General features: G+C 51.7%; 1 protein-coding gene across 4 annotated transcripts in view; it reads right to left on the bottom strand.

The window, feature by feature from the left end:
- LOC133127991 (nesprin-1-like) overlaps positions 1–12,785 on the bottom strand; it is a 207,698-nt gene that overhangs the window by 72,189 nt on the left and 122,724 nt on the right. For 2 of the 4 annotated variants that reach the window (XM_061241165.1, XM_061241158.1), the window contains 9 exons: positions 11,218–11,370; positions 9,793–9,975; positions 9,232–9,369; positions 8,670–8,855; positions 6,892–7,014; positions 6,343–6,525; positions 5,504–5,647; positions 2,655–2,852; positions 777–917 (listed from right to left, as the gene is read on the bottom strand). In XM_061241165.1, coding sequence (XP_061097149.1) covers positions 777–917; positions 2,655–2,852; positions 5,504–5,647; positions 6,343–6,525; positions 6,892–7,014; positions 8,670–8,855; positions 9,232–9,369; positions 9,793–9,975; positions 11,218–11,370 — 1,449 coding nt within the window. Of the gene's footprint in view, positions 1–776; positions 918–2,654; positions 2,853–3,284; positions 3,371–5,503; positions 5,648–6,342; positions 6,526–6,891; positions 7,015–8,363; positions 8,383–8,669; positions 8,856–9,231; positions 9,370–9,792; positions 9,976–11,217; positions 11,371–12,785 lie in introns of those variants that run through there. The other 2 variants (XM_061241159.1, XM_061241161.1) reach the window with 2 other exon arrangements.

The raw sequence follows: 12,785 nt of genomic DNA, 5'->3' as shown, positions 1-12,785 counted from the left end.
GGATGGCTGGGTGGCGGGATGGCGGGGTGGTGGGGTGGCTGGGCGGGATGGCGGGGTGGTGGGGTGGCTGGGCGGGATGGCGGGGTGGTGGGGTGGCTGGGCGGGATGGCGGGGTGGCTGGGTGGCGGGATGGCGGTATGGCAGGGTGGCGGGGTGGCAGGGTGGCGGGATGGCGGTATGGCAGGGTGGCGGGATGGCAGGGTGGCGGGATGGCGGTATGGCGGGATGGCGGGATGGCAGGGTGGCAGGGTGGCGGGATGGCGGTATGGCAGGATGGCAGGGTGGCGGGGGTGGCGGGGTGGCTGGGTGGCGGGGTGGCGGTATGGCAGGGTGGCGGGGTGGCAGGGTGGCGGGATGGCGGTATGGCAGGGTGGCGGGGTGGCAGGGTGGCGGGATGGCGGTATGGCAGGGTGGCGGGATGGCAGGGTGGCGGGATGGCGGTATGGCGGGATGGCAGGGTGGCAGGGTGGCGGGATGGCGGTATGGCAGGATGGCAGGGTGGCGGGGTGGCAGGATGGCTGGGTGGCGGGGTGGTGGGATGGCGGGGTGGTGAGGTGGCTGGACGGGATGGCGGGGTGGTGGGGTGGCTAGGCGGGATGGCGGGATGGCAGGGTGGCGGGGTGGCGGTATGGCAGGATGGCAGGGTGGCGGGGTGGCAGGATGGCTGGGTGGCGGGGTGGTGGGATGGCGGGGTGGTGAGGTGGCTGGACGGGATGGCGGGGTGGTGGGGTGGCTAGGCAGGATGGCGGGATGGCAGGGTGGCGGGGTGGCGGTACCTGGTTAAGCAAAGCGTCAGCGTTAGCCCCGGGCGATGGAGAGCGACAGGCGGGCGGGGACGAGACCTCGCTGTTGGTGCCCGACTCCCCCGACTCCTCGGTGACGGGAGAGAGCAGCGTGTGACAACGCCCCGCTGTCATCTGAGCCCCCCGCCGAGAGAGAGGGAGAGAGAGAGAGAGAGAGAGAGAGAGAGAGAGAGAGGGAGAGAGAGAGAGAGACCCCCAACATGGGTTAGAGAGAGACAGAGAGAGAGGGGGGAGGGAGACAAAGGATAGGGAAAGAGTGAGGGAGAGAGAGGTGACCCAATAGAAAGAGAGAGAGAGGGAGAAGGAGAGAGAGAGAGTGGGATGGATAGAGGGGGATAGTGAAAGGAAAACTCATCCCATAGAAAGAGAGAGAGAGGGGGGAAGAAGAAAGTGGGCAGAGAAAGAGAATGAGCAGAGAACAGAGAGAAAGAAAGAGCAATGAAGGGGAAGAAAGTGGAAGAGAAAAGGGGGAGGGTGGGAGAGAGAGAAGAAGAAGAAGAAGAGTACGCCGGTTAGAGACAGAGTCAGAGATTGGGAGAGAGACACACAGAGGCATTAGCTAAGCGAATCAGAGGCAGGCTTTAGGCAGGAAAATCCCAGCGCTGCCGCAGGGCTGATTGGGCAGGATGAATACGAACACGTCTCACGAGACAGATTCCACTACAGGGCGCACAAAGCAGGAACGACAATAGCTATTATATCAGCTCCCCTCCGCTTACAGCGATTATAAATAGCCGATCGCAAACAAGGCGGGGGACCAATCACAGGGCATGCACAGGCCCAACACAGCTCAGCGCCAAGGCCTTGCTCTTACACAGCTGAAATGTCAGCTGAGATCTTATAGGCACACCTGGGTCAAATGTGTAATTGCTTTGGATTCAAATACTTTTCTGTGCTCGATTGATCATGCCTGGTTCAATCGAGCCAACCGACAGGACCAGAAGGCGGGGTTAGCACTTTTTGAGAGCGTTTCACAGGTTTCCGAAACACCGGACGCGCTCAGCGAAGTGTAGAAAAGTATCGGAATCCACGACAATTGCGTACTTGACCCAGATTTGCTTATAGCCCGAGGCAGACGACCAACAAGAGATTAAAATCGACTGCATGCTATTTAACCGCAATAAGCCAGGAATAGCCCCGCGTCGACAGCAGAGCGGCTAGCCCCAGCCCTGCAGCGGGAAGTGGCCGCACAGCGAACAGCGCGAGAGGGATCAGAGCCGCATCGCAAGCCCAGACGCATTCCTGCGCTCTCCCGTGGCAGAGGAGTCGTTGTTGAACTTGGCGCTCCGTTTTAAGACCACATTACGACTCATTCGCATTCCGCTACGCGACATGACGCACAGCCAGGCCTGGGCGCTGCGGGAAAAACCCCCCACTTAAAAAGGAAAAAGGAAGGGTGGGGAAAAGGGACGGATAACTGGACAGGGAGAGAGAGCAAAGCCCCTTATTTCCGTCTTATCAGCTTAAGACGAAAGGCGTCGGCAAGACCATGTGCAGGAATCCATGCAGAGAGCATCTTCAAAACAGGAACAACCCAAAAGTACAGCTAACTTAGACTGACAATTAACAGGGACATTTGTCTGCAGACAGACAGACAGACAGACAGACATCAAACCTGGGTTCAAATAGTATTTGTTATGGATTAAAATACTTTTCTGCATTTGACTTAGCTTGCCTGGTGTATTGGAACAAATGAAATAATCACAAAATGTCCAAACCCAGCACATCAGCTCCTCTTAACAAGCTGAAACACTCCAACAGCAAGATCAACAGAGCACAGAAAAGTGCTTGAATCCAAATGAAGTACAACTTCAGGTCAGACAGACAGAGGGGTCGGGGCGGGACCCTCACCATGACGACGGACGGGTGCGCGGGCGGGTTTTTGGGCAGCTCCTCGGCGTCCAGCTCGTCCAGGCCCTCGGACAGACCCTCCACCTCCGTGACGGTCAGCAGCATGGTGGCGTGCTTGGCCTTCATCGTCAGCATCTTGCACTTGGAGTTGAGCGAGGCGATCTGCTCCTGGTAGCCCCGGATCTTCTGGGCCAGCTCCTGTCAGAGCGAAAGGGGGGGGGGGGGGGACGCCCCGGCGAGTTAAAAACAAAAACACGGACACCCACCCCCCTCTCCACAGCCGCCCATCCGCCTGCCTGCTCTTTCAGAGGAGCGCAGAGAGCGGAGGGACTGAACGGTGCGCGCGTGTGGGCAGCGAAAGGAAATAAATAAACGCTAAAAACAAAAAAAGAACCCCGAGCTGGAAGCTGAACCGAAACGCCGCGCTACGGAGGACTGAACAGCCTGAGGGAGAGAAGAAGGAGGAGGAGGAGGAGGAGGAGGAGGAGGAGAGAGAGAAAGAGTGTGTCTCTCCGTCGGTCCGTGAGCGGAGGAGTGTAGCGGCGCACAGCGCAGCCGCTGAGAGGAGAGGAGAGCCGGGGGGGGGGCTAATGAGAGGGGAGGGGGGGGGGGGGGGTTTCCGTGACTCACCGTGTCCCAGCAGGCAGCCCCCCGGGGGCGAGGGTTAGCGGTTAGCGACGGCTCGCGGGAGCGCTAGGACGGCCGCCGGATCTGGCCCCTCGCAGCGACGAGCCGATACCGCGCAGCCGCTCGAGAAAACGCGGCCCGCGCACAGGAAGTCAGAGTCGGCCACCTCCCCCCTGCCCTCCCCTCCTGCCTTCACCCCTCCCACTCCGCTCTGGCCCTCGGCCAATCGGCACGCAGATTCCTCACAACAATGGAGCTCACAGCCAGGCACGGAGGAGAGAGAGAGAGAGAGAGAGAGAGAGAGAGACAGCGCTAGCAAAGGAAGTGGCAAGCAGAGATTGAGAGAGAGCACGTGAGAGGGAGCAAGAGAAAGAGAGAGAGAGAGGGAAAGAGAGAGAGAGAGAAGGAGAGAGAGACAGAGAGAGACAGCTTGGCTTACAGCCCAGGCGACAGCAGGCTTGGGCTCCTCCTCTAGCCCCTCCCCCCTCCCCACAGATGGTTGGTTCCCCAAGCAATTTCGGTCATGTGACATCTGAAGCGGTTAAAAAAAAAAAAAGAAAAAAAAAGTGCAGAAACTCTCAGCTTTCCCAGCAAAACAGCGCCTGGGTCTGAGTGAAATTTAACTGAAGCACCTCTACGCTAAGCTAGCCTCTATCAGTAGCATTTACTGATCCGAGTTCAGTTACAACACACTAAAACGCCCAAGCTTCTGTTAGTTCACTGAAAGGCAATTTTGAACTTTATATGATTCGTACTACACTACATAAGCATTTGGCCATGTGTTACCTAAGCAGAGGATATGCTACATCTACTGTAATGCACATACCTTTGGTGAAATCACTGTCCCTTCCCATGAAATGAGCTAAGGAAATTGAGGAAATTCCTAAGTTTTGTCAGGCTTGAAACATACATAGCCCTGAATAAGATATTATCAGCAACAAGTTAACACCATCCCTTTGCCCATTAGAGATATTTTGGTTTGTGATAATTAAAAAATAATTTAACTAAAAATAAAACAATAAGAGACACAAATAGAAAGAAAGGAATCCAGAAGACTGACATCTGTTTCAGGCACTCTTGTGAACTAAATGTCAAATGACCGTGCAGATCTTTACTACCCAACAGAAGACTTGCTGTACTCACAAAAATGACAAATGCTTCCATACAGAAGATTTCCTCTCTCCAGACTTGTTGGGTGGTAAAGTAAATTGGGGAAATTAATGCAAAAAAGCACAGCATGTTTCTCCTGTAAGGACCGCTAGTACACTCACAACCTGCTCTGTCTCCTGTGAAATTTGAATAAGTTATATGAACTTTATCAGTGTGATTTTAGGCACATCACGGTCGCCAACCCTGGCCCTGGAGAGCCGCAGGGTGCGCTGGCTTTCGTCTCCACCTGAAAATAAGCAACCGATTCAGACCCAAGAAACCAGGCGAGGCGAGTTAACTGTGTAATCAACGGCTTTCACTGATCAATTAATGCCAAGTAACAACGAAAGCCTGCACACCCTGCGGCTCTCCAGGACCCCTGCACTAGACACACGCTGCCACAGCAATAACAGGTCTGTGCTTGTCCATGACTGCATAACTGGCGCGATATTTATGATAATGCTGCACTGTTGCTGTCGCCGTGCCACGTCCTGGTGCTACGCAGCTCTTATGATGTGCACTCAGTGCATTCTGCCGTCAGTACGTCGCCATGGATACGCCAAACTCACACGCCGCCATTTTCACATTTCACAACCATGTCCCTGGACTCCACATACCATTACTGCACTGGATCTTACAGAGAAATCACGCTGACATAAATCATAAATGCCTGTAGTTTTTAGCTTGAAGAGGGTCCCCCCATGGACCCTCACCCAGGATGAAGCCCCCATCAGAAGTTAAACATTTTCATATTCCAAGAAACAGGTTTTATTATTTTGAAATATTTTCTCAAATCGAGATACAATCATTGCATATCAAGTCCAGAACCTCATATTAAATACCCAGGACACAGTGGATCTGCTATACTATTGTTTTGAGCCCCTATTAAAACCCTAGTAAATTTCCTCAACTTTCTCAATTTTCTCAACCAAAGCTAAAAACCCCTTGTGATTTGGGTGGAGCAACTTCACATCAGGGTCAGAACTGAAAGGGTTAAGGGAGAAGTTCATAGCATCCATGCTTTGCTGAACAGCCTTATGGGATACTGGAGGCCAGAGGAGGGGCGCGGTTACCTCGTGGTGCAGGATCTGGGCCTGCAGCTCCTGGATGTTGCTGGTGGAAACGGGCCGGTCCTGGATGACCCGGTGGGCCTCCTCGATCAGCCGCTGGAGGCGCCTCACCTCCTGTTCGTACTGCTCGTACTGCACCACGGCCTCCTGGGAGGAGAGGGGAGGAGCGGGCAGTCAGGCCTCAGCGCTGCACAGCCACAACGCAGCGTTGCACAGCCACAACGCAGCACTGCACAGCAACAGCGCAGAGCAGCACTGCACAGCCACAACGCAGCACTGCACCGCCACAACGCAGCGCTGCACAGCCACAATGCAGCGATGCACAGCCACAACGCAGCGCTGCACAGCAACAGCGCAGAGCAGCGCTGGGTAGGGCAGGATATTCTGGGCCTCACTCGACCACAGGCCCCAGAGACTCGCTCTGATTGGCTGTGAGTGAAGTCATGGCAGGAAATGGACTGCTGAGTGACGCTCAGCACAGGTGCTAGGGGCTAGCGTTATTGTTAAGCTCCGGAAAACAGTGTGTGTGTGTGTGTGTGTGTGTGTGTGTGTGTGTGTGCCTGTAGGATGTTACACTGCTGTATGGCCATGTGTATGTGCGTGTATGTGTGTGTGTGTGTGTGTGTGTGTGTTTGTGTACGTTTGTGTGTGTGTGTGTGTGTGTATGTGTGTGTATGTGTATGTATGTGTATGTGTATGTGTGTGAGTGTGTACCTGTAGGATGTTACACTGCTGTATAGCGGTGTGTGTGTGTGTGTGTGTGTGAGTGTGTGTGTGTCTGTATGTGTGTGTGTGTATGTGTGTGTGTGTGTGTGTGTGAGTGTATGTGTGTGAGTGTGTACCTGTAGGATGTTACACTGCTGTATAGCGGTGTGCTGTAGGTGGCTGGCCTCCTGCTGCAGGCTGATGGCGGTGCGGCAGATGGACAGGCTGGTCACCACCTCCTCCGGGATCCTCAGACCGCTCTGACACGCCTGCACCGCCTGCACCTGCTGCTTAAAGCTCTCCATCTCCGTCAGCAAGCGCTGGGACACAGGGGAGAGCCAATCACTGAGAGCCTCATACAGCACTCACACTGTCTGACCAATCACTGAGGGGCTTATACAGCACTCACACTGTCTGACCAATCACTGAGGGGCTTATATAACTAACCGTTATAAATTCACACTATCCGTTCAATCACACAGGCCCTTCTTTAAAACTAACCATTACACACTCACACTGTCTCACCAATTACTGAGAAATGCTTTCTAAACAACCATAATACAATCATACAGTTTGACCAATGGGCACCTGACTACTCCACAAGAGCTGAAGCACACCAGACAGAACAAGGAGATGTAAGCCATAAGCACTGTCCAGCGTTATGTGGGGAAGCTGAGCGCTGTTACCTGTCTCTGGGCGAGCTGCTCCTTCAGACTGAGCCGGGCCAGGTCGGGAGAGGTGAGCGTGACCTGGGCCTGCTCCAGCGCCCCGTGCAGACCCTTCACCTCACACTCCAACCTCTCCATGTCCTGAAGAGAAGAGGTCAAAGGTCAAAGGTCAATCACCGCTCTGTTCTGAGCTATCTGTTTTTACACACTATGGCACTTCCTTTGCAATGGACAATATACATTTTTTTTTTTTTATCCGATTTTTTTCCCTTTTTCTCCCAATTTGTACTTTCTGTGTCTGCTGAATGAGACACCGAACAATTTATTATCACAATGTTTCTTAGATTGTTAACATATCTACAATGACACAGAGCTCTGAGTTTCAGAATGAAAACGAGCAATACACACTAAACTTCACCTAACAGGCAGACAGACTTAAGCCAACGCCATAAGCCAAACACCCACCCCTTGCAGACGGAGACGATTAAGAGATTGCGCCAAAGCACATAGCTTCTCCACTCACAGCATCTTTGCAGGGGGCTAAATCTTAAATCAACAACAAACCTCCCCCTCCTCCACCCCCCCCCCCCATCTTGTCAACCCCAATTATCACCATGTTCATTAATGGTCTAAGTCAGGGGTGTCAAACTGCAGTCCTGGAGGGCCACAGTGTACGCTGGTATTTGTGGTTTCCTTTCAATCAGCAGTCAATTAAGGCCTTGAGAACAAGGTGTGTGCACTCTTTAGCCAAAGAAAGACTTTGAAATGCATCTCTCATGCTGAAACACACCAAAAACCAGCAGACACTGCAGCCCTCCAGGACTGGAGTTTGACCCCCTTCCAAAACTACGGTCATGGAGTTTGAGGCGAATCCAAAATAGGCCACCTACAGGATGACAGAAATAAGTCACCTGAACAAATCACCTGTACCTGTAAATAACACAGCGTTTTAATGGAACAGGGAGGAGGAGAGGAGAGGAGAGAGGAGAGGGGAGATCTTTTTCTACTCCTTAAAGGAGAGTATACAATCCTTTCTCCTTATGCATTATTTCATTTGGACTGGGGGAATGGGGAGATGGTTATGGATAGAGTCCAGGACATGTTTACGCTCATGCATTAGGCAGATGCTCTTACTCAGTGTGACCTATAAAAAGTGCACACATAACAGCTCAGGAACATTAGCTGTGTCCTACAAGCTTGGGGTGCGGTGCGTCCAACAGGTAACTGTGGTATCTTGGCAGTGTGAGGACACAGAGAAATGCAGGAGTGTTGTGGTATCTTGGCAGTGTGAGGACACTCCGATGCACAAGAGTGATGCAGAACAATAGCTGTGTCCTATAAGCTCAGTAGCTGTGTGGGGGGTACTGTTGGCAGGAGTGGTGCGGTACCTAGGCCGCGTCCTGCAGGTTCTGCAGTGACGTGCAGGAGTGTTGCAGTACCTTGGCTGTGTCCTGCAGGTTCTGTGTTGATGTGTAGGAGTGTTGCGGTACCTTGGCCGCGTCCTGCAGGTTCTGCAGTGACGTGTAAGAGTGTTGCAGTACCTTGGCTGTGTCCTGCAGGTTCTGTGTTGATGTGTAGGAGTGTTGCGGTACCTTGGCCGCGTCCTGCAGGTTCTGTGTTGATGTGTAAGAGGGGTGCGGTACCTTGGCCGCGTCCTGCAGGTTCTGCAGTGACGTGTAAGAGTGTTGCGGTACCTTGGCCGCGTCCTGCAGGTTCTGCAGTGACGTGTAAGAGGGGTGCGGTACCTTGGCCGCGTCCTGCAGGTTCTGTGTTGATGTGTAAGAGGGGTGCGGTACCTTGGCCGCGTCCTGCAGGTTCTGCAGTCGCGTGCGGACGCTCTGCTGCAGCTCCTCGGTGTGGCGGCTGAGCTCGGACACGCGCTGGCTCATGGCCTCCGTCTGCAGCACCTCCGCCAGCACCGCGGCCTTCTCCCCCATCACCTCCAGATCCCCATGCAGCTCCCGAGACTCCCTCAGCACCGCCTGGGGGGGGGGGGGGGGGAGAGAGGGAGAGGGAGAGAGAGGGAGAGAGAGAGGGAGAGAGAGGGAGAGAGGGAGGGGGAGAGAGAGGGGGAGGGAGGGAGAGAGAGCGGAGGGAGGTAAAAGAGAGGCAGAATGAAAGAAAGAGGGATGGAGGGGGTGCAGCATGTTAATTTGGAAGGTCACAACAAGAACCACCTTTTGTGTCATCATCTAAATATATAGGTAAAAGAAAAGATAAATAACTAAAAACAAAAATCAAGAATGAAGTATGATAATAAAATGAATCTGGGATACTGTGTGGAAGTATCACACAGTTATAGGAAGTCCTGCTTGAACTACCTTAGGGCCCGTCCAATCACGTTCCAGCAAGACCCACCTGGTAGGTTCTGATTTGCTCCTGCAGCTGGGAGGCGGAGCTCCAGATGATGTTCCCCTTGACCAGGGTGGTGGCCTTCTCCGTCCAGTTCACGATGAAGTCCAGCATCTCGTTAAACTCGTCTAAATGTGAGTCGGCCTGGAACAAAGACGACATGAGAACACAATGAGAAAGAGAAGCGGGTTTTATCGATGCCTGCCGTTCGGACTTCACCTACGGGGCAACATTGGCTCAGCGGTCGGTTGCCAGTTCAATTCCCCCCGGGCTGTGTCGAAGTGTCCCTGAGCAAGACACCCAACCCCCAAATGCTCCTGAAAAGCCGGTCGGTGCCCTGCATGGCAGCCAATCGCCGTCGGTGTGTGAGTGTGTGTATGAGTGGGTGAATGAGAAGCATCAATTGCACAGCGCGTTGGATAAAGGCGCTATATAAATGCCAACCATTTACCATTTACCATTTACCATGCAACACGGTTAATGAAGACCAGTAGAAACGCTTTAGAGACGAGGTCCGGCCTTAATGGAGACCAGTATAAACGCTCTGCAGACGAGGTCCGGTCTCACCTTCTTCAGCCGGGCGGTCCTGTAGTCGGCCAGCCGGCCCGTGTGGTGGTGGATCTCCCGCAGCTTGCCGATGGCGTCGCCCAGCTGCTTGGAGAGGAGCGGGTTCTGCTCGCCGAACTCCCGCACGGAGGCCTCCAGCTCGGACAGGGTCCTCCCGCAGGCGTCCAGGTCATCGCACAGGGCCTGGGGGGGGAGGAGGGGAGCCTGGTCAGTCACCGACACGCTAACGTTGGTGTACTCTTCAAGGGTTCACATTGTATCCATGCGGTCACGCTAGGACTCGGAACCGTACTGTCCTCTAGGGTCCTCAACGCACTTGTCCCTGGGTTCGATTTGCACTTCATTGTAGGTCACTCTGGATAAGAGTGCCTGCTAAATGCCTGTAATATAATGTAATGTACAGAGATTGATGACATTACATTACAGGCTTTTAGCAGATGTTCTTATCCACAGTGTTTTGCGTTTTTACATAGTATCCCTTCATACAGCTGGATACATATTGAAGCGATCTAGGTTAACCTGCAACCGTTAAGTTACAACCCGAGTTCCCATTACACCACTCTGTATGTCAGGACTGCTTGACAGTTTCACAGCCAAACTCTTCCTTTAGAAGACCATATTAATTTAAAAACTGAATGTTTCATAAATAGTATATGGAAAACATCTGGGCCAAATGCACCGTTTTTAAAGTGAATCTGACCCCTCGAAAGAATTTGCTGAAGAGCTCTGGTCTAACTAGGCCCTGCAGGGCAAACAGGAAGCAGAAGGAGTGGCAGTGCGGCCAGCTGATCTGTTCCCAGGAAACCGGGTCAGTCCTGGACATCTAACAAGACCAAGGGCAGCCTAAACAGCGAACTGGGCTTTCTTGCTAGCAAAAACCTGTCATGTCCTCTTGTTTTTTTGTATCACACATTGCATGTTCTGATCAGACTGTGCTTGTTCCATAACCTGTCAACAAATACCATTTGTTTAAAACAGCATGTGACTATTAAATGTAATTTTAAGTTAGCAAATGGACAAGAGAAGAACTTGTTTTCTGATTTTGAGAATACAAGAACATAGTGTGACACTGACAATATGGCTCTTTATTAACTGATGTAACGGTCGCCGCGGGGAATTATTCAGAGAAATAAAGTATTGTCATTTATAATCCAGCTTCACTTACAAACAACACAGTATGGAATTCAGAGGTTTCTCTACTTACAAACAACACAGTACGGAAATCAACACAATGACCTTGTCCAAGTTATCACACTTCCTGAATAGTGACCCTCGTTAGGGTAAAGAAATATACTGTTAAAGAATGCGAGACGTTTTCACAGATCCATAAATTAATCTTGGTGGCCATAAATCGGGGCACAGAGAAATGCCCCTATTTTGTCAGGAAAAAATATTTATAATTTAAAATGGCCGACAGACGGGTACCTTTGTCTCCTCCTTGGCCTGGGCCACGTCCGTGGCCTTCTCCTTCAGCTTGACAGAGATGATCCTCATCTTCTCCGAGACGTCCTGGATCCTGGAGCTGAAGTCCTCCTTCACGTCCCGGATCTGCTGGATCTCCCTCTCCTTCGCCTGGACCTGGAGCGTCCATCAAAGCAAAAAAAAAAACATGAATCCTGTTTCCTCATTTTCATCTTTATGCTGCGTCACACTGTGTATCCCTTCGCATCAACAGAGGCAAAGGAACAAAAATAAACAACGTAAAACTCATTTTAGTTAACTTGTGTTACACTGCCCTCTAGGGGCCAAAATATAACACCACACAACAACACACAACCACCACTAGAGGTCGCTCTTGTTCCAGTCAAATATTTGGCCCAAAGTGCTGGGACACTGATTAGATGTAAATGACATTACATTACAGATTACAGTCATTTGGCAGACGATCTTATCCAGAGCGACGTACAGTGGCTCCCAAAGGCCTCCCCTTAGTTAACCCCCCCCCCCAACCAAATACATACACATCCTGTTCCCTTCAACCCCCACTGTGCCCCTCCCATTGATGGAGTGATGGTGATGGAGGCTGTATTCAGTAACAGTGTGATGGAGGCTGTATTCAGTAACAGTGTGATGGAGGCTGTATTCAGTAACAGTGTGATGGAGGCTGTATTCAGTAACAGTGTAATGGAGGCTGTATTCAGTAACAGTGTGATGGAGGCTGTATTCAGTAACAGTGTGATGGAGGCTGTATTCAGTAACAGTGTGATGGAGGCTGTATTCAGTAACAGTGTGATGGAGGCTGTATTCAGGAACAGTGTGATGGAGGCTGTATTCAGTAACAGTGTAATGGAGGCTGTATTCAGTAACAGCGTGATGGAGGCTGTATTCAGTAACAGTGTGATGGAGGCTGTATTCAGTAACAGTGTGATGGAGGCTGTAACAGTGTGATGGAGGCTGTATTCAGTCACAGTGTGATGGAGGCTGTAACAGTGTAATGGAGGCTGTATTCAGTAACAGTGTGATGGAGGCTGTATTCAGTAACAGTGTAATGGAGGCTGTATTCAGTAACAGTGTGATGGAGGCTGTATTCAGTTACAGTGTAATGGAGGCTGTATTCAGTAACAGTGTGATGGAGGCTGTATTCAGTAACAGTGTGATTGAGGCTGTATTCAGTAACAGTGTGATTGAGGCTGTATTGAGTAACAGTGTGATGGAGGCTGTATTCAGTAACAGTGTGATTGAGGCTGTATTCAGTAACAGTGTGATTGAGGCTGTATTGAGTAACAGTGTGATGGAGGCTGTATTCAGTAACAGTGTGATGGAGGCTGTATTCAGTAACAGTGTGATGGAGGCTGTATTCAGTAACGGTGTGATAGAGGCTGAATTCAGTAACAGTGTGATGGAGGCTGTATTCAGTAACGGTGTGATGGAGGCTATATTCAGTAACAGTGTGATGGAGGCTGTATTCAGTAACAGTGTGATGGAGGCTGTATTCAGTAACAGTGTAATGGAGGCTGTATTCAGTAACAGTGTGATGGAGGCTGTATTCAGTA

Source organism: Conger conger, chromosome 5 (genome assembly GCF_963514075.1).
Source record: "Conger conger chromosome 5, fConCon1.1, whole genome shotgun sequence".
NCBI classification, from domain to species: domain Eukaryota; kingdom Metazoa; phylum Chordata; class Actinopteri; order Anguilliformes; family Congridae; genus Conger; species Conger conger.
This window is presented reverse-complemented; position numbering and strand designations above follow the sequence as displayed.